The sequence below is a fragment of the Hipposideros armiger genome, unplaced genomic scaffold (genome assembly GCF_001890085.2).
Source record: "Hipposideros armiger isolate ML-2016 unplaced genomic scaffold, ASM189008v1 scaffold_204, whole genome shotgun sequence".
Classification (NCBI taxonomy): Eukaryota; Metazoa; Chordata; class Mammalia; order Chiroptera; family Hipposideridae; genus Hipposideros; species Hipposideros armiger.
Window position 1 is genome coordinate 2,559,716 of NW_017731554.1, and position 25,918 is coordinate 2,585,633.

General features: G+C 42.9%; 1 protein-coding gene across 6 annotated transcripts in view; it reads left to right on the forward strand.

Moving 5' to 3' along the window:
• The window catches only part of DIXDC1 (DIX domain containing 1), a 67,408-nt gene that overhangs the window by 6,289 nt on the left and 35,201 nt on the right, over positions 1-25,918 (forward strand). The window contains exons 1-4 of one of the 6 annotated variants that reach the window (XM_019653641.1): positions 3,046-3,495; positions 7,472-7,537; positions 20,780-20,909; positions 24,440-24,565. In XM_019653641.1, the coding sequence (XP_019509186.1) occupies positions 3,436-3,495; positions 7,472-7,537; positions 20,780-20,909; positions 24,440-24,565 (382 nt within the window). In that variant the 5' untranslated portion in view covers positions 3,046-3,435. Of the gene's footprint in view, positions 1-3,045; positions 3,496-7,471; positions 7,538-20,779; positions 20,910-24,439; positions 24,566-25,918 lie in introns of those variants that run through there. The other 5 variants (XM_019653638.1, XM_019653635.1, XM_019653636.1 and 2 more) reach the window with 5 other exon arrangements.

Below are 25,918 nucleotides of genomic sequence, written 5' to 3' on the forward strand. Positions count from 1 at the left end.
AAAACCCTGGACTTTGGCTTCACCACTTAGTAGCTATGGGGTCTGGGCAAATTACTCATCCTCCAAATCTCTTTCTTCATATGTAAAATGGGGACAATAAAAAAATCTGTTTATGGTAATAGTGACCATCAAATGAGCTAATATATCTAAGTGCTTAGTATAGGGCTTGGCACATAGTAAAATCTCAATTTTGCTATTATTATGGTTGTATATAGATATTTGGGTAGCTCTTAGTTTTAGTTGGTGAGGGAGATATCTGCCACCATTGTTAAAATAATGCAGGATGGAGGAAGCCAGGTTTAATTTCAGAAATCAAGCAGCATGGCAGAGATATGCAGAAAGCAGCATGCCTGGGTCGTTCACTTGTCCCAGGCAGTGTGAACAATAGGCCTGCAGCAGTGCGAGTGGTTCCAGCTACCCAGACGGGCTTGTTGTTTTCCCGTGTACAGGCACTACAGGATGCAGATCATTGTCCTAGTATTCCTAGTTCTTTTAGCTAACCCACTTATTCTCCCAGCTCTTACGTTGACATCACAATATGGTGTGATCGGGAAGATGGAAGGAATAGTCAGTGTTGATGCTGCTTAGAGCAAAAGCTCAATTCTTCACCTGGGCCACTTTCGAAGGCAGACCTTGATAAGTGTGGTGAACATATCTTCTAAGCAAGAAAAATTGAGATTTTATGGTCCAACAGGAATTTTGTGGTTTTTCCAAGTGTGAGAGGCAGACTATATATGAAAATTTTTGTAACATTTCAATAGTTGTTTGGGGACAATGGACCAGAATATTTTGAAATTGTACTATCTAAATTTAAATGAATTAATATTAAATGCTATTTAAATTTTTGTTCCACATTTGCATTAACCACATGTTAAGTGCTTAATAGCTACATGTGGCTAGTGGCCACTGTATTGGACAGCACAGATATAGAACATTTCTACCATCACAGAAAATTCTGTTGGACTACTACTGTAGAATATGTGGTTGGTATAATTCTAGACTTCCAGAGAATAATGCAGTCTTGGACCATATGCCCTATAATAAATCTTTTATCAAATCACCACAATGCTGATTCCTCCAGCATGCTGTGAGATACAGGCAAATAGCACAGGGTTGGTCTTCAGAAGCCTTTAGTTTAAGTCTTAGTTCCCACAGACTAGCTGAGTGACTGTGAGCACCTATTCTAGCCTCGGTTCCTTCATCTGTGAGATGAGGGAGTTGGGCCAAATGAGATCTTTTTTTGTAGCTTTAAAATTCAGTGATTTAATGAGTATTTTCCCAGGTACATTGAGCTCACAGGTCCTACTTTGATAAATGACTTGTTTCAGAAACAGTGACTTCTTGGGATAGATAACTGTTAGATGGACCTCCCTCTGATGTCTCAATATTTTCTGTTGTGGCGAACGCATGATGAACTGTCAACCAATCAGAATCCTCTCTTCAGGGATCCACCAACTAGGTGTTTTGGTTTTGTATTGCCATGCATGTAGATATGTTGCATGCAATTTTATACATTTGGAAGTATCATACTTCTCTTTAAAAAGGACCTTGTTGCATTAACATGGATTAGTGACTCACCTGAGGGTATTACACCATGAACTGTGGTTGCGGTAAGGAGAGTTCTTGGCAACTACATTCGCCAGCTAGATTATGGACAGTGGTCTTCTGACTTGTGGGCTGTTCAAGTTTAGTTTGACTTGTCATGGCTTCTCCCCAGCCTTAGCCAGAATGGAACCCACAGTGTTCAACCAGCAGCAGCCACTTAACACCTCCGCTGGCTTTCTGCTTCTTGCTTGCTGTGGTAAGAGTGAGGTGTGTCTCTTCTCAGAAGCATCGTTGTGTTTAGTAGCTTTAGACATTCAGGCAAGACTGCTAGTTCTGACTGCTCTGGATAAAGATTTTTCTCCAGTGGCCTGAGGAGGAGGTCATCAGTTTGAATAAGAGTCTACTGACTTTTCTTGCTAGGGTACTAATGGGGATTTGGGGCTGGAATCTGGGCCTGGGGCAAAATATGAGTGTCAAGTCCTAGCTCCTCAAACTGCATCTGTCACTGACCAGCTGTGTCCTTGGACAAGGCCCTGACCCTTCTCTGAGCCTTAACACCCAGTAAACCCTTCCCCTCCATCTGGGATCACGAGGTGTAACATAATACGTCTGAGTGTTCTTTCTGCTTCCAGTTTTCCTATAGAAACAAGAGTGTGCACTGAGAGTACAAATGACTAGTGTTCTTAAAAATAAATAATCAAGGCCATGACTTGAATAACTAGAAACAGGGGAATAGTGCTCAGTTTCACTTGAGCAAGCTTTACTTAACTCTTTCAAAAGCACCAGGACATTTTTGCGGTTTTTATTTTAATTAAAATCCATTTAATTAACTTAAAACTCATAAAAATTACAGGTTTTACATTTTAGCAGTTATTTTAAAAAGAAAGGTTTTTTTGTTAAGGCCCTAGTCATGCTTAGTGTACCCTTGATGTTTCTGTTGTGATCCTTTGTGATTTGTTTAGCACTGTTTCTATTAACTGTGTCCTAATAACGATCAATAACTAAAGTTTTCACTTTCTATCCTTTTTTTTTTTTCTCTCCCTCTTGATGGCTCTTCTCTTTCTCCTTTTTGTTTCTCTCCCTTCTGCTTCCCTTTCTTTAATCTAACCTCACTGTCCAGGCCCCATGTGGGAAAAGGTTGCTGTTTTCAGCCAGTCTGGGGGAAAAAAATCCTATGATTCACTACCCTTCCCACCCATCATGTGGTGGGGTGCTTGCGGCCTTAAATCAGCAGCGCTTGTGCGTGTGCGCGCGCAGCGCGTACCCACACCAGCACGCCTACCTGCAGACCTGGTGTGTGTGTGTGTGATTGCAAGTGCATGCACTCACCCGCACGCCCTCCTCCTGTGTCAACGTGTGCGTGTGTGTGTGCAGCGCGCGCACACGCCAGCCTACCGTCAGTGTGTGTGTGTGTGTGTGTGATTGCAAGTGCGTGCACTCACCCGCACGCCCTCCTCCTGTGTCAACGTGTGCGTGTGTGTGTGCAGCGCGCGCACACGCCAGCCCGCCGTGTGTGTGTGTGTGTGTGTGTGTGTGTGTGTGTGTGTGTGTGTGCAGCGCGCACACACGCCAGCCCGCCCGCGCGCCCGCGGTGCTCTCCCTGGATCAGGCTGGGCCCCCCGCCGCCCGCCAGCGCCCCTCCAGCTGGTGCGCGCCCAGCTGTTTCTATAGAAACCGCAGCAGCACCCGGGCCCCTCCAGCAGAGGCCCCCGAGTGAGCATGCCCAGTGGAAGTCGCTAGTTTGGCTCGGGTCTGGGTTTCCAGTAAGTGGCATGCGGGACTCCGGAGTGAGCCCTATGAGCTGAGCGAAGAGTCTTTGTGTGCAGAGGGAGGAGGAGGCGGCGGCCGCCTGGCCTGGAGTCCCCGCCCGGGGAGCCCCCGGCAGGAACAATGCTAGCCTGCCTGACCCGGGGGAACTTACTGGACGTCCTGCAGGAGGGCTTCAATGAGGTAACTGCTCCTCCCACTCCCTAGTTCTCCTCCCCCAGCGCCTCCCGCCTAATTTTTGGAAGGGGTCCTCCTCCGCCCCTCTCCTAACGAGGATTCCGGAACAATTCGCCCGCCGAGCCCTAAGGGGGCTAAGGTGGTGGGTACGGCGTAGGCGAGCCCGGTGAACCGAGAGAAATCAAAAGGCCGCCTGTCTCCCTCTAAGCTGGGCAATGACCTTCCCTGGTAGTTTACCTGGGCCCAGAAATCAGGACCACAGATTAAAAGGTCATCTCCTCCCAGAAGGGGCGGTCTCCCCTCTCTCCGGGGATTCTCTCCAAGGAAATCCCCTGAATATATGGCAGAAGTGCTCATTTGAGCCGAGGGAGGGGTCGGGGTGGCATTGCATTGGTAGAAAGTTTGAGAGAGGGCAGGGTGAGTAGGTGGTCCTTATGAAGTGCCCTTTTCATGTTGATAGCTTTTTCTAAATCCAGGGCAGTAGATTTGTGCATGACCAAGGGCATGGTTGGCAGAGAGGACCTAAGAGGAGACAGGAGACCTGCGTTTCTGGGCCCAGTTCAGGGGAGCCAGCATTTGCTCCCTTCTGTGTGCGAGTGGGGAACTGGGGGGCCTCCAATCTGACAGACAGTATGGGGGAGGGCTGGCTAGGGTCTTTTTCTCTTCAATATTTTCTTTCAAAATTCTGTTATTCCATTTCCTTCTCTTGTGACCCTTCCCCCTTGTGATTTCCTGCGTAAGTCTTCCTTTGCTTCCGAGCCCCACCCCTTTCTTTGGGTTGCCTTATCTCAGCATCCAGAAAGATCCCTAACAAGGAGACCTGAACTGTTAGTTGTGTCTTCCTTTCTCCTTTTCTTTCCATCTCTCCCTCTCTTCCCCCTCTGTCTCTCTTTCTTAAATTTAAGATTTAATTAAAAAATCAGTTTTTAGTTAAACAATGACCATGTTAAGACATTCTTTTCTTAAATATGAACATTACAGGCAAGACCTAGTGCCTTGGCCACCCCTCCTCCAATCCTGGCCTTTTCCCCAGAGGTAACCATTCTCATGAATTTGTGTATAAGATTTCTTTCTACACCTGCACTACCGGCTCTTTCCTTAATTCCTGTTTCTGATTAAGAAGTTCTGCAGTCTGACCTGCCCCAGAACCTTTCTCAGTCCTGTCGCCTGTGCCCAGCCTTGTTCCAGACAGGAAAACCGCAGAGATGCTGTCCAGCTGAGTCAGAATTTTCCTTTGGTGGTGGGGTGTCACTACCTTCATTGAAGGGCAGAGCTTGCATCCTGCCTGCATTGCAGGGTTCCTCATCTTTGTATCGGTCCTCTTTGAACACATGTAAGGGGATTGTTAACAAAGAGCTACGGGTTGAAACACAGACAAGCCAGGAAGCCACCTCTTTGAGTGCTTCTTGTATTCCTGGTTCCTCTTTCCTCAGTCTCTGCCTTTGGGCCGCCCCTGGTCTCAAGCTTCATACGCCTGACTCATCTACCAATTGTGGCAGAAGCTCCTCAGGTCCTTCTCTGGCCTCCCCTTTTAAAAACTCAATCCCCAGGTATCCGGTCCCCCTATCTTAGGAGGAGGAGAAAACCAGCACAGACTCAGTCCTTGTCTTTGCCTGCTGCTAATTTTCACTTTCAAACCTTTCAACTGAAGAGTCAAGAGGATTAGCTATATTTTTCATGCTTTAGTGTACCCATAAATATCTCCTGACCTCCAATTCTTGTAAAACGTAAGGGAAAAGTTGAGTGGAGTCTTCATAAGAACAACAGACACACAACTGTATTATTAATTCATCTCTAGAATAATGCAATGATGCCTCTTTTTTCTTTCTGACATTTGATTTTTCTACCCATCCTGTAAACTTCCCTCCACCCCTTCTATAGGCTAACGTATAATCCATTCCCTTCTATTAGTAGATTTGTACTCTGATATTCAATAAGTACTTTTGGTTTCTCTGAGAAATTGACATCAGCTAAATAATACTAATAGTGATATGGTAAATCTCAATGGTTCCTTACAGTTTAAATAATTCTTTCACATACATAATAAATTATACTAAATAATTCTTCACATACTGTATCACAGTTAGTGTTACTGTGATGCTGTGATTAGTTATTTCAGAGTTGATGGAGCCCTGATTGACCTATTCCAGCCTCTAGGGTTGCTTAATAGATCCAGTAATAATCTTTTTTGTTAGAGTCATGTGATAAGGATGTAGATAGGGACTTAAAAGCCAGTGTCAGAATACACTTCATTTCCTCTCAGAAACTCTTCCTAGTGAGGCTAAGAACACCACACATGTATCCAATAATCTCTGGGGAATGATCCAAGCATATCTGAAGCTATTCTTCATCACCCAGATGCTTTAAAGTCTGTGTGGTTTAAAGTCTCATTCTCTATGGCAAAGAAAACTGCTGCAGGAAATGAATCTTTGGCCTTAATTGGTTAATTACCCAGGAACCCTGCAGCAGAGGGAAACCTTGTCCTCTTTATCAAGGCTTCCCTCTACCCACTATTGGCCTCTGTTCTCAATCAAATGCCACTATGCATAACTGCATGACAGAATTTTCTTCTAACACATTCCCTGAATAAAGTCCTGGTCTCAACACACCTGACAAGTTACTCACAGAATTGATCCATGTCAGTGCAGTCCCTTTTATTGACATGGTTAATTTGCACTGTGAATTTTCCACAAATTTTGGCTACTGCCACATTCTGTAGCCCACCTTGGCTGTCATCCCCTGTCTCCTATGTTCTGGGCTTGGATGGGCTTTCTGTAGTTCTCAGTTTCCCAGTCTGCATGTGCCTCAAATCTATTGATTTGTTTTCTCTGCCACTTGGTATTGATGTTATATGAATGTTTTCTTTGGCTACTGAGCCAACATGAAGTTCTGCAAGTGTTTTTCTTGGGGCTGGACTTTAAAATATACTTTGGTGCTTATGTTAGAAGGTTGGAAGGTTTTGGTAGATCTAAGAGTACAATATAGTTTGACCAGTAAGTGTTCATTCATTAGTTAGTTCATTTATTGGGTGAGGGGATGGATAAAATAATTGAAAAACACATAGTTCCTGCTTCTAAGGAATTTATAGGGAGAGATTTATAGGTGTACTGAAAAAACCACAATAGGATGCATAATGTGATAAGTGCCATAAAAGAGGTAGTGTTTATGTGACATGATAGAGATATCTTCTACTTAATGATATCATGAAAAGTACCAAATATTTACCAACCTACCTGTTCACTGAGACCAGAAATTTTTTTTCCTGTTAGTCTGGTAAACATGCATGCATGCACTCAGTTCAACAGATATTCACCGAATTACTGTGTTTACCAGGCACAGTGCCAGGCTCTGGAACTAAAAGTCAAATAACATAGAGTCTGTGCCCTAGTGGAGCTCACAGGTCAATGAAAATAAAGTAAATGTTTAGAGTATCAAACTTAGGGAAATTGTGGTGATGTAGAAATCCTGCCTGTCAGGCAGAACTAACCTGTGCCTGGCTGGAGCGTGAATGGCCTGAGGGACTGAAAGTTGTGGGAATGATTTAAAATGTTGGTCAACAGGAAATCAGTTGTCTGAGCCTTCTGACCTGGGAAACTTTCTCTACCAATTTTTCTCCATGTAGAAAGGTAGAAATTTAAATCCCACATGGAGATTTGTCTGGTTGGTAGTCTCTGAGAAAAAGCCTTTGTCTGGTGTCATCCCCATAAGAGGGACATAGAATGAGTGAGGAAGAGGGTTGGCATGTGGAGCAGCTGCAGCAAACCTCTCCCCTAAGTGCCTCATGCCTTCCAGGATTTGCAACATGGGGCCTCCGCAGAGGCTTTCAGACATTTCCACAATGAATTCCTCTGTGCTTTGCTGTAGAAATTAAAGGCCAATTACGTCTTTAATGTAACAAAGCACCACACTCCCCAACCTTCTTTCTTCTATCCTGACTGACTTTTCCTCTCCTCACCCAAGCTCACTGGCCTTGTTCCCACAGGAGTCAATGCCAGCTAAACAGATGCTCCCTGGCAGCAAGCTATCAGGCAGCGTTATGTTCCTCACGGTGAGTGATGGGCTGGCCAGGCGTGTGGAGCAGTGACAGGGCACTGTTTGCCAGGTGCCGCTCCCCCAGGCACTTTAGAGAGTCTTGGGAGCACTAGAAATGCTTCGTCAGCCATGTCAGCCATGACTGGCCTTGTTATCTAAGCTGAAAGGACCAAAGACTCAAACTGCATGAAATTTTCCTGACTATATTTCCTAATTTTATTGATTTTTTAAAATGCCTTTTTTTTTTTTAACACATTGTGGACCGGTGATGCAGATTTATGTTTGTCTTGATCAAAATTACTATGTCTACCAAGACAACTATTACAATCATGTGACAATTGCTAAAACTCTCCTTTCAAGACAAGTTCGAGGATGTGGAACAATCAGAGTGAACAGGGGTCTTCCTCCAGAAATGAAAAAGGAATCACAGTCTCTGAAACGTGGCAAAACCACATTCAGGAGAAAGGGTGAAATTCTTCTTCAATCCTGGAGGGATACTCGTGTTGTCAACATGATTTCCACAATTTATGATTCAACAATAGTTGATGTCCCACGGAGAAATGAAGAAGTAAAGAAAAAAACCTATTAGTATTTTTCAGTATAATATGTTCATGAAGGGTGTTGATAGGGCAGATCAGTATTTTTATTATTCTCTCTTGAGAAAAACAGTAAAGTGGCCAAAGAAAGTTGCATTTTGGCTTATAAATTATACACTTTTAAGTTCCTTTCGAATCTATCAAAAACTAAACCCTACATCTAAAATGAGATACGAAGAATTTCTGCTACAAGTGGCAAAAGACTGGGCTACAGAGAAGGTGGAGACAGACTCAGACACAGACACAGACGCAGCACGCCCAGGAACATCAACCCAAACCCCTTATGTGCCTCATGAGGACCCCCCGGGGAGACTTTTGGGTGATATGCGCAAACATGTGCTAGAGAAAATTGTTGGAAGTGAATGGGGTAAAAGAAAATATCCTGCTAGGAGGTTCCATGTTTGTGTTGCCCACAAAAAAAGAAGTGAAACTCGGTACATTTGCAAGTTCTGCTTAGTTTCACTCCACAAGGGGGAATGTTTCCAGAGGTATCACACCTTCAAGCACTACTAGAGTCTTTGGTGAGTATTTCCTGAAAATTTCAGTTCACAAAAATATTGAATTTGTCATAAATTTTTAAAGAAACACAGTATAAAAATTTATTTCAGTGGTTTAAACCCCGGGACCATGCATTTAAACAATTTAAATGCCCCATCCTCAATGTGTTAATTGAGGAATTGGGGAAGGGGAACAGTGTTGGGGAAATTTGGGGAGAGGAACAGCCAAGTTGTTGTCCTTCAATCTTACTTGTGGAAAGCGCAGTTAAGATCAACTCCAAGTCCAGTCGCCATCCGGCTGCCCAGCGGCAGCTCACAGCCACTCAGCTTAAGGTGCCATGTTCAATCTTAGTTGCGGGTGGGTGTAGCCCACCATCCTATGCGGGAATTGAGCATCCGCTCTAACCACTGAGCCATCTGGCCGCCCGTTTACAGCTCAGGGCAGCTCAACTCTAAGTGCCATGTTCAATCTTAGTTGTGAGTGGGGGTAGGCATAGCCCACCATCCCATTCAGTAGTCCAACAGGCAACCTTGTTGTTAGGCGCACATACTCTCACCAGCTGAGCCATCCTGCCACCTATTGGCAGATCAGCAGCAGCTCAGCTCACTGGCCCATGTGGGAATCGAACTGGTGATCCTGTTGCTCAGAGCTCATACTCTTAACCAACTGAGCCACTCGGCCTGCCCCTGTATTTCCTTATTTGTTATCCCCAGCCTAGGCCCCATTTAAGTGGTCATGGACATAACTTTCAGTGGGCAAATATGGTAAGAGGATAGGGAACTAATCCTGAAGGCCCTAAGGGTGGGCCCATGCCCTGTTTTGGGGATAAAGGACACTCATAGAATATACAGTGGTAACCTCATTCATTCATTCACATGCATTTATTGAACACTTACGTTATAACATGTACTTGTAAAGAACAGGGTTCACAGAATCTGCAATTAATGGAAATTTAAAAATAAGGTTAGGAGATGAAATCTTTCAGAAAGTCTTTAGCTCTTTACTTTCTGATATATTATCCTTTGACCACTGGGCTGAATACTAGTACCAAGAGCACTACCCATACAGGGAAGAAGAAATTTAATATTTTTACTTGTGAACTTTTTGCCTAATTAGCCTCCAGATTCAATAAATAAGTAGCCTTTCCTGATTAGTTTAAAGGCCTGAAGGAGTTAATGGAAAAGAAATACCATATTATGTTATTTTACTGGCAGAATTTAGGCCAATAATAACTCAAGGTTTCCAAACCTCCCGCCTTCCTCTCAGTTTCTCAGCGATGTCCCCACCCCCCTCTCCTCATCTTCTGCTGCTTGAGGGTCTCAGAGTTCTAACCAGGTATCTGGTTTCACTGTAAAACTGATTTCCTTCCTGAGCCATTCAGGTTTCCTGAGCTCTCTCTCCAGCACACCACAGGAGCCCTGCTGCTTTGCTTGTTTGCCTTTTTTACTCGCCAGCAGGGAGCCATAAAGCCCACTGCTTGGATGTTTCTACATAAGGAATGGTAGGTCCCACAGACTTCCCTGGTGAAGCCCAGTCAGTGCTTTTGAAACTCTAAACAAAACAAGTCCCCTGTAAGGAATTCTCTTTGACCTTGAGACTCAGAGGAGATAGAGAGCAGAGGCTGGGTTTACAAACTCCTTTGGAAGGAAGGGCAGGTCCCAGAGAATAACAGAAAGTTACGTTTGGCGGAAGGAAAGCTTTTAAAGGTCCAGATTTCCTGCACAAGTTAGATAGCGGACAGAATTGTCTCTGCTGGAAGAGTTTTAACTTACATTGTAGGGTTATTTGGAGTGTCTTGGAGGAAGCTGATGGGAGAGGCCTTCCCTACCAGTCACTCTCACAGCTTTAGAGCTGCCCAGTCTTGGCAAGCCAAAATCCTGCTCAGACGGCTTTGACTGTTGCTGCATCTACTTTTCTTTTCCCTGAGACCTGACTCAGAAGGTTGTCGTAAAAACCCTCAGTCTTTCTAGACTTCTGGATTACTCAGGCATCCTTCTTGCTCCCTCAAAACAAGTTCCAAGCCGAGATTAGGTCTGTGTGGTCAGACATCATTTGAGTGTCTTGCTTTTTTTTATTAGTTGAACTAGCAGAGATAGAAAGTGGAATCTACTGATGCATGGAATCCAAAGGAAGACTGAATAACTAAACCATGGAAAAGGCTAGGGTGGATCAGAGTCTCAATGAAAATCAAGAGTTCAGACACTTGACAGGCTCTCGCCCTCTGCTCTTTGCCTGTTATCTCTGGTTCTTTGTGTGAGTGGCTTCATTCACTTTCTCTACAGATGGCTTTTCTTTCTCAGGTGAGCAACTGGCTTATGGCAACATCTATTAGGTTGTCGGAGAAGTCATGATGTATTTTTTCTATGTTTTTCGTTGCAAAAATGCGTCATGACTTTTCCGACAACCCAATAAATTTTGTATCTTACAACTTTGTCGAAAGAGACTGAGAAGAAACTGAGAAGGAGGGTGGGGAGTGGCAGGAAAGGGACTGATTCTTTTCTTAAATGCGAGATCAAAATATTCCAGAGCTCTGCTGGGTTTGAACTCAGGTAGACCAGTCAACTGTGGCTGGTGGGGGCATGTTTCTACAGAAATATTATGAGCTGGATGGCTACCCCAAGAGCTGTTAGCCATTCCCCCCACCCCCTCTACTGTGGGCCTGATTGTGGTCCTACCTGCTTCTCCAAATGTTTTTAGAAGCAAAGAAAGAACTGGGGGCGTGTTCAAGATACATTTCTTAATATTTCAGATATTTTAATTTTGCTGAACCTACTAGATGTTGTCTTCACTGAATAAATGACTTATAAAATGATAGTGCTAGAAGTAAAAAAGCATTGGGTGTTTTTCCCCCTAGCTGATGCAGGAAGTCCTTAAGAGGTTACTTCAGATGGCTTGTACAGGTGGGGGTAGGGTTGGGGTAGGGGGACCAGGCTTAGAATCCGAGTCCTCCACCTTGGCCCTAACCAGAAAAGCTCTGCTTTTTCCTATTTTACATATCTGGATTTCACACAAGTTATAATTTGAGAAAAAATGATGGGGCCAAAAAAAAAAGAAAAAAAGAAAACTGCTAGTTTACCCTCCAGAGAGTAACAGCCTCTTACAAAACGCATATGGTATTTCATCTGCTACAAAGTAACTCTAGTAAATTTTAAAACTAAGCAGTAGAGCAACTCAGGACCTAGGCTTGCACTACAAGCCTCTTTTAAGATAAACATCTTTGTGAGGAAATGGGCAGTGTGGCTCATCTTGGTGAGTGAGTGTCTGCTTTCTCCTTCAGATCAATTTTTTCAGAGCCATCAGTCGGCATTTATAGCAAGAACAGGGTCTTGCCTGCCTCTCAGGTGAGAAGTAGATATCTTCAGGTCAATGAAGAGACAAACTGAGACAGGTTAGCGGTTGGATCCCCAGATTAGACTTAGAGGGATGGGTGGAGACCTAAAGTCAACGGAACCCTTAACCTGTGGATAAGAATAGCCCCACTCAGTTGGGAATCTCTGATCTCTTTGTTAGATGCCATTTAATAGGTCTCTGTCAACGTGCGGACAGTCCTGACATAACAAAGGACTTTCTTCAATTAAAGCTTTTTTTTTTCAATGATTTCTTTGAAGGCATTCTTATCAGTTTTTAAATTACTGAACCTGGGTATTTTAATATCCGCCACTCCCTGGAATGACTTCAGGATTCATGTTGAAGATGTCCAGCCTCCCAGTTCCTTGACCATCCCACTGCAGTGATTGTCCCCCTCTGTGCCACTACAATGCCGTATACCAAGGCTACATCCTGGAACTTACGCCACAGAAGTGCCCCACCCTTGAAATCTTGAACTCTGAAACTACTCTCTGCTTAAAACCCCAGTTTCCATGCTCCTCTATTCCCATTAAACTTATGTTCAATCACATCAAGTTCTCCTCTCCTTACTCTTCTCTGTCCTCTCAGTTTCTGCTCTCCTTTAATTTCTTCTCCCTGGTGTAGAGTCCACATTAGTCACTTCAGATACACTCTCCCCACTATTGTCACTTCCTTTGCCCTGGTGGTTGCTGCTCTCCTCTGACCACTTCCAGTCCTAGATTAGCCCATCCTTGGTTTCCTCTACTCACTCTTGGTTTCCTGCTGAGCACTTCTAGAGGAAATCACATAAGTTTGCTGATTAACTTAATGACAAAATTATGATTTCCAGTCCTATTGAGTCCTTGTTGCCTCCAGGAAATCTTAAGCAGTCATTGCTTTTTCCAGCTTCCCAAAGGATCCCTTTCCTGAAGCCTCCTTCATTCTCCTGTCTCTTTCACACTCAGCAGATGAACTGCCTGCTTCATAATGAATAGAGGGGCGATTGGGTTGGGCTCCTTCAACTTCCCCCTTCCTCACCTCCAAATTTCCCCACATACACACCTATTTCTGCCTCCTCACTATCAGGAGGAAGTAGCCCTCTTCCTCTCCTCTGGAACTTTCATCATGGGGCTGTATCATTCACGCCCCTCCCCTTGTATCTGTTTCTTCTTCACTAACCCCTCACCTCAGCCTACAAATGTCCTTTCATCCCCAAAACCCCTCATTTTCTTTTCCATTTATTCCATTTTCCTCTCTAGCTAATACCCTTTGTCTTCCCTTCGCTGCTTCTGTTTTTATCGTTTCTGAGGTCTCCTCAGTTCACTGCCATCTGAGTTTTTAACCCCACCACTCTACAGTATCGGTTCTCAAAAAGATCACCAAAGCCTCTTAATTATTAAATGAAATGGGCCTTTTAGTCCTCAGCCTGACTTTTGTACAGCATTTGACCTTATTGACCACCTGTTTTAAAATTCTCTCATCCCTGGGTTTCCACAGAATACCTTTTCCTGACTCTTTTTCTATCTCTCTGGTTACATGTTCTAAAATAATTTTTTTGTTGCTCATTTCACTTCACTTGTCCCTTTAATGTTGATATATCCCATCCTCTGCCCTGAGTATTCCCTTCTTTTCTCTGTTTCATTCTTTCTTTGGTGTAGCAGAAGTAATGTACTCTATGGAGTGGGTTCAAATTCAGTTTCACCACTTATGGGTGCTATGATCTTAAGCAAGTTTCCCCATATGGAAAATGGGGCCAATATCAATTTTAATGATTGGGAGTGAAGATTAAAGGAGGCAAGGCCGATAACTTTCAATGACTGACAAAAGTTCTTAACTCAGCCCCTTTTGATTCTCTTCTTTCCCTTCAGTGCCCTCTCCCCACTCCCTTTCCTGCCACATAACTTCTTGGATGTAGGCGGTGACAAAAAAAAAAAAATGGTTCACCTTACTTTTTGGGATGTTGTAAGCCCAGGATTTGGAGTCAGCATTGAGTTCTGATCCTTGTTCTGCCAGTTACCAGACCTGTGACCCTGGTCATGTTGCTCTGAAATTTGTTGTCCACATGTGTAATGTGGGAATAATAGTTGTTTATATGATCAGTGTTGGGGGAGGGATATGTATGCATTTATGTATGTGAAAAGATGTGGTAAAGTGCTTAGCACAGTACTTGGCATATAGTAATTGCTCAGTAGATGGTAATTATCTCATTTGCATCTATGGCTATACCTGTCACACACAGATAGATGCTGTCAAACATGTATCTTACACTCCACCTGTCACGTCCTGCGTGGCAAGGGCAAATGGGACACGAGAGGGGCGACGCAGATTGAATAAGAACAAGAGACAGAGGTAAGATTTAAGAGCGAGACCAAGGGACTCAGCCTTCAGAGATAGACTGAGCCACCGAATCGGGTCGACGCATGGTTTTTATTGATTATTTTCAAGGAAGTAAACTGCTATGCTGTGATTCATTAACCGTGTATTCTTGTGCGCCTTAAGGCCTTTTCCATTGACCTTTTCCCAGTGTACTCCAGCAAATGCTATGCCTTCGTACTCCACCACATTGCCCCAAGACATAATTACATGTCCTCCCAGGGGAGACAGCTGATATCATTCCATCAGGTCCCAGTCAGGCCGAGACGCCACCCGAGAGAGCTTTACAGATATCATTCCATCCAGCCTCAGTTTTCCAAGACACTCTCTCGACTAATGGGTCAGAGGCTAATGCAGAAGGGGTGGTCTAAGAATCGGCTGTAAGGCGACATCCACCCCATCTCTAGTGTTCTAGACCTGTATTTTGCCAACTGGCTGTAGAACATCTTTACCTTGATGTTTTACAAATAGCTCAGACTCATTCAAAACTGAGTTATTTGCTTTTCCCCAGTACTTGTGCTTCACATATTCTCCATCTCAGTTAAAGCATCATTATCCATTCAGGCGTGACTTTTCAGACCTTTGTTTTTGTCAGTGCCTACATCCTATCAGTCACCTCTGACTTGTTTCTAAATTTGTCTTCTTCTAACTAGATTTCTTCGGTGTAGGCTCTCATCTTCTCTCACTTGACCTGTTGCCTAGTCTCCTCATTGGTTTCTCCAAATCTGGATGCTCCTCTTTCTATCCCATATTCTATGTTGTGCCTGGAGTGACCTCTCTAAGTTGCAGGTCTCAGAGTTTCACGCTCCTGTTTCAAAATTCCAGGCTTTCCTGCTGAAGGTCTTTAAGCCTTAAGTCTGAGTGCTGGTAGATCTTATTCTGACCCATTTCTTCGTGATCATCGTCTGCCACTGACAGCTCTGACCACACACTAACTTGTTAACTGGTTATCCCTTCGAGATACTATATGCCTTCATGGCTTTCCTTTTTTTTTTTTTTAATCACCTCTCCCTAGGATGCTCTTCTCCAATTGGCAAACACCCTCAAAGATCCAGGTAAATGTCTCCTTCTCTCTTGACCCTTTCCTGGTCCCCACATCCTTTCACTCTGTTGCTCCTTCTGTGCACGAATAGTATTTTTTAGCGTTTCTCCATTGCTGCAGTAATCACTTTGTGCGCCTCTAAGTGCTGGGTGTGGCACAATTCCTGGTAGTATTGGTTGATATGACTGTGTGAAATGACAGGATCTTGTGAGGTGGACTGTAACAAGTTGACATTTATTAGAGGTAAATGTGGATCGAGAAGACAAATCTTAAAAAGAACGAAGATGGAAGAGACTGGTTTAACAGGAGAATGTGTTAAAAATTCCTTAGGGATTGTGGTTAGCAGGTTGAGTCAACAATATGAGGTGGAGCAAAAAAAGAAGAAAGAGAAGAAAAAGGGGGAAAAAGAATGTGAAATATTTTGGATGAGAAAGCTAAGTGTCTGGTTTTATAGCCAGAGAATTGTGTTTGGTTTTAGGTATCATGGTTTTAGAGGTACTTAGGCCAGAACAGCAATAATTCTTGAAAGCATTTTTTAAAAGACTTTTAAAAAATATTATCAAAATAGACAAAGTACTAACACGATAAAGAAGAAAAAAGGAGAAAGCACAAAGAGACAAAAAAAAAGAAATGATAATGGCAAAGTAACCAATGAAACAAAAATTTATAAGAGTCTTTGCAGGTCTATTTTAAAACATTGATGAGGGCCGTCAGAGAGGCTCAGTTGGTTAAGAGTGCGAGCTCTGAGCAACATGGTCGACGATTCAATTCCCACATGGACCAGTGAGCTGCGCCCGAGCTGAGCTGCTGCTGAGCTGCCAATAGGTGGCAGGATGGCTCAGCTGGTGAGAGCACATGTTCCTAAACAACAAGGTTGCCAGTTCGACTCCTGCATGGGATGGTGGGCTATGCCCACCCACAACTAAGATTGAACACGGCACCTTGAGCTGAGCTGCCGGTGGCTGGCTGGCTGGCTCAGTGGTTAGAGCATGCACTCTTAGCAACAAGGTTTCTGGTTCCACTTTCACATGGGATGGTGGGCTATGCCCACCTGCAACTAAGATTGAACACTGCACCTTGAGCTGAGTGGCCTCGAGCTGCCGATGGGTGGCCAGGTGGCGACTGGACTTGGAGCTGAGCTGAGCTGCGTGCTCCACAGCTAAGATCGAAGGACAACAACTTGGCTGTTCCCCTTCCCCAATTCCCCAATAAAATCTTTAAAAAAAAAATTTGACGAAATGAATAATTTCCTTGGGAAATTCTGATTATCAAAATGGATAGAGACATAAAATTTAAACAGAAATTTTTGTAGAAGAAATAGAGAAGCTTATTAAGGAACTATTTCTCAAAAAAAGTTCCAGGCCCAGGTTATTTCATAGGGCAATTCTACCAAATCTCCACATATCAGATAGTCTCAAAACTCTATAAATTATTTTCTAGTATTGAACATGAAGAGAAACTTCCTACTTCTTCACATGAAGCAAAGATAATATTAATACTTATATATGATAAATACTTATATATGATAATACATATATATGATATATATATGCAAAAAAGAAAATTATAGACTAATATTTATGAATACTTATGAGGAAGTGCTACATGTGTAATACTAATGTAGCAGTAGTAAATATTTTATTAACGAATAGAATCCAACACCACATTAAAAATATAATTCACTATGACCAGGCGGGTTTAATTCCAATAATGCAAGGTAGGTTTCTGATTAGGAAGTCCATTAATATCCTATAGTATATTAATAAGTCTCAGGGAAAATAATCATAAAATTATCTCTATAAATACTGACAAAACTTTCAAAATTCAACACTCACCCCTCATAAAAACAGTGAAGAAAATAAGACTTGATGGATACTTTTTTTTTTTTTTTTTTAAGATTTTATTGGGGAATTGGGGAAGGGGAACAGCCAAGTTGTTGTCCTTCAGTCTTAGTTGTGGAGGGCGCAGCTAGCTCAGCTCCAAGTCCAATCGCCATCCGGCTGCCTGTCAGCAGCTTGAGGCTGCTGAGCTCAAGGTGCCGTGTTCAATCTTAGTTGCAGGTGGGGCTGGGCATAGCCCACCATCCCATTCAGTAGTCCAATAGGCAACCTTGCTGTTAGGAGCACGTGCTCTCGCCAGCTGAGCCATCCTGCCACCTGTTGGCAGCCCAGTGGCAGCTCAGCTCGGGCTCAGCTCATTGGCCCATGTGGGAATTGAACCATCGATTGCCCAGAGCTCGCACTCTTAACCAGCTGAGCCACTCAGCGGGCCCAGATACTTTCTTAAAATGAGATAATAGATATACCTTAGTTCTAAAACCAGGAACTTACTAAATTGGGAAACATTACGAGTATTTTCTCTAAGTCCAGAAACAAGGGAAGGATGCCCACTATCTCTAGTCCATCATTGTACCAGAAGTATTAGCCAATGCAATTAGACTATAGAAATTGATTAGTGGAGCAAGGCTTCATAACAAAGTAAAACTATTTCTTTTGTCTTCCCTTTTCTTCCATTCAAGCATAAGCCTCTCTGTAACCCCATAACTTAGTACAGCACCTGCACTCAAATTATTGTTGAACTATTATATTTGTGTGACAGGCCATCCTCAAGGAGATCAGAGTCTGAGGTGTGTGGGAGGGTCAGGGAAGACTTCCTGGAAAAGGTGATGCTTGAGCTAAGACTTACAAGGAGATGGTAGGCAGTGGGAGGCTGAGTGGCTGGAATGGGGTAGATTCGGGGCACCATATATGGTTTGGATGAGCTGAAGCATGAGGAGGGGGCATATGGAGAGTAGTGAGAGGAGCTGGAGCAGTGGCAAGAGCTAGCACATGACAGACTCTAATGCAGCTAAGGATGTTGGATTTTATCTTGAGGATCACGAGAGGCCAGTGAAGGATTTTAATCAGGAGTGTGTAGAGAGTGTGGTGAGAGTGATATTAGCTACAGGGAGATTGGTTAGGAGGTTTTTTTTTACACACGGTTAGGAGTTCTTATACATCAGCCAGGTAATCAGATCCCAGCAGTTACCCTTCGCCCCTTTTCTGGTCTTAACTCCTTCTCAGCAGAGCAGAGTGGAAGCGCCCTTTGTCTGGTCTGCCTCACACAGTGCTTTGGCTGTGCAGTGGGAGCACACCTTGGATGGGAGTCTGGCCCGTGTTAGGCAGAAAGAGCAGCCACCTCTATTTTATGGAAGGAGTTGGATAGCAAGAGGCCCTTGGTCAATGCTTGGACCACATTTACTATGTTTCAATACCAGGTCTGCTCTGTCCTAACTATGGGGACATTGGAGAAATTACGTAACCTCTCTGAACCTCATCCATAGACCGGAGATGATACCGATCCGTTAGTGCTTTTGTGAGAATTGAATTAGATGATGATAATGAGTAAAATAATAATGACCATTTAATAAGCATCAATTGTGTGGTAGCCCTGTTCTAGGTATGTTCATTAGCTCATTAAAACATGTATAGGGCCGGCCGAGTGGCTCAGTTGGTTAAGAGCTCGCTCAAGAGTTTGAGCTCTGAGCAACAGCGGTTCGAGTCCAGCCCGAGCTGAGCAGCCGCTGAGCTGCCTACAGGTAGCAGGATAGCTCAGCTAAAAAAAAAAAAACAAACAAAAACAAAAACCATGTATAAAACACCAAAAATAGTGTTTAGTTCACGGTAGGTACTCAGTAAATATGAGATTCCTCCCTCCACCTCCTGCCGATCACTACATTTCCTATAGTTTGTCAGTAGCTGATAATTATTGTCTTCGTACTATCTTCCAAAGGATTTTATTTATTCCCACAAATCAACATAGAGAAAACAATGAAGATTTAATTTAAGCTGAGGAAGCAGCCAGTGAGTAATTTCCAATATCATTTTATTAAGGAAGTACTTGGGGCTGAGAAATCAACTGTACTTTAATCCAATTATAACGTAATACTATTAGCCCTTGAACTTAATTTTTAGGTTCAGGGCCCTGGGCTTCTACAGAAACCAGACAGAGCTGCTGCCTGTATTATGTATGACATTGTTCATGTGCTATTTTGGCATTTAGTGCCCATCCCCAGACTAAATAATCAGAACAAATACCCGCATACAAGCTCTGTTTAAGGGACAAATGGAATATGTAGGCTGTCTGAGCATTGGGATGAGTTATGTGTCCTTACCTGGGCCTAACAGGTTTCTGATGATACTGGGCCCTGGCTTTGTCTGAAAATAAATGGAAGTTCCTCGCCCCCCCCCTCCCCCCACCACCTTTCACCAGTCCTCAAGAGCACTCCTAGGCCAGCCAAGTGGCTCATTGGTTAAGAGTTGGCTTGGGAGCGTGAGCTCTGAGCAGCAGGGCCGCCGGTTCGGATCCCACATGGGCCAGTGACACTGCCCTACAGCTAAGATGGTGAGCAACAGCTCGACCTTTAGCTGGAATGCTGTTGAGTTGCCCACCATGGTATAGGCTGCAGCCCCTCCTGCAGTGGGCTGCCGTAAGCTACAGTGAGTGGCCAGCAGCCAGCGTGAGCTGCTGTGAGCCACTGTGAGTGGCTGTCCAATGGCCGGTGACCAATCTGCCTCACCTGGGAAGAGCCCAAAGATCACAATACCAACATGGGCCAGTGAAGCGATGTCCTCCACAACTATACTGAAGAACAAAAACGACAGCAACTCGTCTGTTCCCCTTCCCTGATTCCCCAATGCTGTTCCCTCCCCCAATTCTCCCAATAAAATCTTCAAAAAAAAAAAAAAGAAAAGAAAAAGAAAACTGCTCACCACAGCCTTTCCTTTTTCTTCTCTGTGCAGGTTTTAAGTGACCAGATCTTCCCTGACGATATAAAGCACAGATTAAAATGAACTCTGTAGCAATCCCAGGATTATGGGTTCAGGAGAATAAATTTTAGGTTGAGTGTGAGATCATTTCAGTTAAGTCTTATTGTGAAGAAAGCAGCTATGGGAGAGGCTGTTCTGAGCTTGGTTTACTGTTTATTCCTGATTTCTCCAAGATCAATTCTTATGAGTATCAGAGTCGATTGTGCATATAGGACATAAATGATTGCCCCTGAGAAGCATGATGGATTGCTGGCAGCAGTGATTACGCCCAAAAACTGGCTGTGGTTCTTGGCCCAGCCCTCATTCCTGGTCAATAGAGCAAAACTCAAGGACAGTAGGAGTCTTAGTCATTGAAACACTGGTCTGCTTATCTGTGTGTACATTGCCACACAAGTCAGGGGTGAGCTTATCCTTGGAGACCAGGATAAAACTAGAGAATTTTAGAACATGCTCCATGTCTGACCATCATTCATTTTTCTTTCCTTAAAACCTTCTCTTTCCTTGGATATAGATTGCCCACCATAGTTCAATCTCAAATGCTGCCTTAGAGGGTGCAGGGTAGAGGTTAAGAATAATATGCCACTTTTCCCTTATTTCCACCTTTCATTTTTTAGCAACAGCTGCAGGCATATGTGGCCTGGGTGAATGCACAGCTGAAGAAGAGGCCAGCGGTGAAGCCTGTGCAGGACCTGCGACAGGATCTTCGGGATGGGGTGATCCTGGCATATCTCATCGAGATTGTTGGTCAGTTGGCCCTGGACCCTGATGCTATTGTAAATGAGAACATGGCCTTCTTTATCTTCCATATGCCCTTCAGAGAAGATTGCTTGTTCTTTAAAATATATATGGAAATAGACTTAAAACACTTGCCCAAGGTTAATTCATTTATTTATTAGTCAATAAACACTGTGTGCCAGGCACTGTATATGCTTTCGGAATATGATGATGAGCACAGTGTATGCTCCCAAGAGTCTCCCAATCTAGTTGGAAGGACTGGAAAGTGAAATCATTTCTATTGTCTATTAGTGTACTTAGTATTCTGATGGGGTAAGTATAGATAGGAGCACATTGGCGGGGGTGGGGTGGGGTGCGGATCATGCAGTCCAGCTTTAGGGCTTCAGGAGTGGGTTGCCAAAATAATTGATGTCTGAAACGAGGCTAGAAAAGGAAGTAATAGCCAGGCAAGAAGAAGGTGTGTTACCTGCAAAAGAACCCCTGGAGTTGTTGCCGGCCATTCTTATTAGGTGGTACCGTAACCTTATTTTCATAGCATTTGTCCATAGCTGTTATTATATTCCATTCACCGAATGCTCTCTCCTGAGTAGACTGAACTCTTTAAGAGAAGGTACAGTATAATTTTTTTTTGTTTCCACAACTTCTACCCAAGTGCCTGGCACATACTAGGTACTCAAACATTGATGGTTATATTAGTCAACTGACGTTGCTTAGAGTCTTTGAGGGATGTGGGGCTTGCAAGTGGTATGGAAGAAGCCAGGTTTGCTACCAGAAGACTATATGTGAGTACCTCACTGGGACAGCTCATGGATTCATTTATAATGATAATAACAATGGTAATAGTAATATTGAACACTTTCTATCTCGTGTAATTTCATTTAGTCGTTAACCCTTGAGAAACAGATAATATCCTCATTGTCATGAAACAAGCTTTAAAGAGATTTATAAAAATAAATAAAATCATTGAGTACTTAAAATATATCAAACATTTTGCTAAGTATGCTGCTTTGATTGATTGGTTTATGACATAGTATGATTTTAAGAACCACTATCTTACTCATTTTATGAGGTTTAGAAAGGCTAAGCAACTTTACAAGATCACATAACGGTAAGTGGCAGAGCAGAGGTACAAACCTGGATGTGCTATAATTCAAAGCTCATTTTAAACATTTAATTTTTCACTTATTTGAATAGATTATACTTGGAAATATAATCAGGTAAAAAAAATCCAGAAAATGCAAAAGGATATTAAGTCAAAGCCTTTTTTCCAACCAAATGCCTCTGTCAGCTACTTGTTCTTTTTGGAGGCAACCAACGTTAGCAGTGTTTGCATTTCTTTCCAAAGATATTCTATGCATATTCAAGCAATATGAATATGTATTCTTGTTTTCCCCAAACCCATGTTTTTTTTTTACATTTTATTGTGACTGCTGTCTAAAAAAACTCACTGAATTCCCTTCCTTTTTTCCCATTCATCCTTTAACATGCCCTCAATTAGGCTTTGATCCCACTACTCTACTGCAACCAGTCTCCCAAGGTCACAACCTCTGCCTTGTGAAATCCAGTGGCTGGGCCTCAGTCTTCATTTTATTCAACTTAACAGAATTTGATAGTTAATCACTCTCTTCTCCTTTAAACACTTTTTAAAAAAAATTTGTTGGGGTGACACTGGTTAATAATACATTATATAAGTTTTAGCTGTATTCCTTTGTAATGCCACATCTGCATACGCTGTTGTGTGCCCACCACCTGAAGTCTAGCCTCCTTCAGTCACCACATATTTGACCTCCTGTACCTCCTCCAACCCCTTCTCCCTCTGATAACCACCATTCTGTTGTCTGTATCTATGAGTTTGTTTGTTGTTTTTTGTTTTATGTCCCACATATGAGTGAAATCACACAGTTGTTGTTCTTTTTCTTCTGACTTATTTCACTTAGCATAATACTCTCAAGATCCATCCGTGCTGTTGCAAATGGCAATATTTAATCTTTTCCATGGCTGAGTAGTAGTCCATAATATACATGTACCACATCTTTATCCGCTCATCCTGTAAAATGAATGGGACTGCATCAAACTAAAAAGCTTCTGCACAACAAAAGAAACCATAAAAAAAAATCAAAAGGCAACCAAACATTTTCTTTACCCGGTTTCCAGGACCCTGAGGACTTAGTTTTCCTGCTTCCTTACTGGCTCCCTGTTTGCTTTGCTGGCTTTTCTCTTTCTTCCTGACCTCTGAATGTTGAAGTTCTCCAAGTTCAGTCATAAACGGTTGTGTATTCTCTATCCCTAAGTGATCCCTTCCCTGTATATATTATATCTTTAGCCCTAATCTTTCCTTTGAGTTCTAGACATGCATATCAACGTCCTACTCAACATCTCCACTTAGATGTCTAAAATGCAACTCTAATTTCACATGTCCTAATCAGAACTTTAGTTTCCTTCTCCCCATTAATCCCTTTATCCTCCAGGTGTCTTCATCTAAGTAATGCATCAGAGTACCATCCACCCGGCTCTTAAAGCAGAACACTTAAAAGTTGCCCTTAATCATTCTGTTTTCCTCATGTACCATATCCAGTGCTTCACATGTGCTCTCTGCTTTATGTTAAAGATGTACCTTATATCTGACTTCTCACCTGGCAGCCTCTTCCACTCTAGCCCAAACCATCATTATCTCTTGCCTTGACTATTTTCATTTTCTTTCTAATTAATCTCCCTGTTTCCTCTCCATATAACCTATGTCCACATAGAGTCCAGTTTTAAAAACATAAATCATACCATGCAACGCCCTTACCTCAAACTCTCCATTGGATGCCCATTACACTTAGAATAAAATTCCAGCTCTTTACTGTGGTCCACGGAACCTTACATGACCTGGCCTCGCTTACTTCTCTACCTTCTCCTAGGACTTGACGCCTCTCTTTCTCCACTCCCCCCTCACTGGTCTTGTTGCTGTTGCTCATATAAGCTGAGCTCATCCCCTCCTTGGGGTTTGTACCTGTAATTTCTTAGTCTGAAATGTTTCCTCCTCAAATCTTAACATCTCTTACTTTATTCAAGTCTTTGCTCAAATGTATTATCAGAGAGGCCATGATCACTCTTCTGTGTTTTTCCTCAGAACACTTATCACTACCTGAAACTATATTAAGCATTTACTCGTTAACTTGGTTAGCTGTCATCGCTGCAGGTAGAAACTCTATGATGGAAAGAGCTTTGTCTGTCTTGTTCTGCTATTTCTCTGGTCCCCAGAACAGTGCCTGGCACACAGTTGGGTGCTCAGTGAATATTTGTTGAATAAATAAATGTACACACAGTAACATCACAGGCCCTTGGGAATAGACTTGAAAATTTGAAAGCCCTCCAAAAGGCTTTCATTTTCCTATTCTCCATCCAAATTACAAATACCAATGCTTTTCTCACTTGCATATTTATATACGTATATTCTCAGTCTTTACATCAAATATTCCCTTTCTCTGTGTCTGGCTACTATGAGACTTTCATAATATTCCTATAATTTCATATATTTTTCCCTTTTCTAACAGCAGGAGAAAAGCTGAGTGGGGTACAGCTGAGTCCTAGCAACCAACAAGAAATGAAGAATAATGTGGAGAAGGTGCTACAGTTTGTGGCCTCCAAAAAGATTCGTATGCACCAGACTTCAGCTAAAGGTCAGTGCCTCTTCAAGTTCTTGGTGGATGAGTACACTCATCTTTAGCTAGTAATTGCCACCCTCAGAAGAACCATCGGTTGTGTAGCTGAGCCTTCTGATAGACAGGAGTAGGATGAAGTCATTTTTTTTTCCATAAAGTTATCCATTCGGGACGGAGTGATTATCAAAATCTGACTGCTTTGGAAACCTGGGTGAAGGTAGAACTCCTCTATTTATTTTAATTGAATAAAGGTTTGCTTGAGTGTGTGTAGGACAACTGATAGAGAAGAAATTACAAAATTGTGATATTAATTTTAGAGTGTCTCATATAAGTTATCAGTAATGAGGATAGATTATGTTTTTCAAGTTTCTAGGGTTTCATGACCAAGAATTATTTCAAATCATAATAGCCTACATTTTTTTCCATCCAGTTTTCCAGAAAGAACATATTTTTTAGCTTTTTTTTTTTTTACATCAAAGAACATCCCAGTCAGGATAAAAAGGGCTCTGTGAGCTCTGCATATGCCCTCTCCTATAGCCACATGGCCAGAAGAGGACACTTCTCAGTCTATTTTGAGCTCAGGCTGCAAGGAAGAAAGGGGGTAGGTGTCCTCAGAGAACACAGGCTCTCTAGTCCTCCCGCCATTTCTCTGGAATGGATTGCAGTCTGGTTCTGTTTCAGCTTCAGTTTCTGGGCCTGATTGCCTGTGGCTCTGATGAGAATGGGGGCAGAGGGAACACTCCTTTTGTGTTAGATTATTGATGTTCTCTGTGTTGGAGACATTCAGGTGGGGCAGATACTGACCACTGAGAGCACCTTGTAGAAGGTGTATCAATGAATCCTTTTGAAAGCCTTGTGTATTTAAAAGGCTTTAAACAAAAGGTTTTAATAAAACAAAAAAATCGGATTTTACCTATTTCCTTGCACGAACTTTCACCAGACCTATCACATTGTTTTCTGCCTGCATTCCTCTTTTTTTTTTCTAGGGCAAAATTTAGAATACAATAATATCTCTCATCCGGTCCCCATGAGGAGTGGGCTTGGGGATCTGGCCCATTAAAGTCAGCTATTTTGAGGGAACACTGCCACCCAGGACATCATTGTCTTTTACCTGGAAAAGGACAACAGCTTCCTGATTAGTGCCACTGCATTGATTTTTGTCCCCCTCCCATCTGCTCTCCACACTGAAGCCAGAATGATCTTTCTAAGTGTACATGTATAAGCTCCTGCCAGTCCTCTGTATCTGAGTCCTTCCTGTGGCTTACCATGCCCTTTCTGACCTGACCTCTGATTCATCCCCCTCGTCTTTCACACTTTCCTCCTGGACTCTGAGCTCTAGCTATGCCCAACTTCCTTCAGTGTCTCTACCAC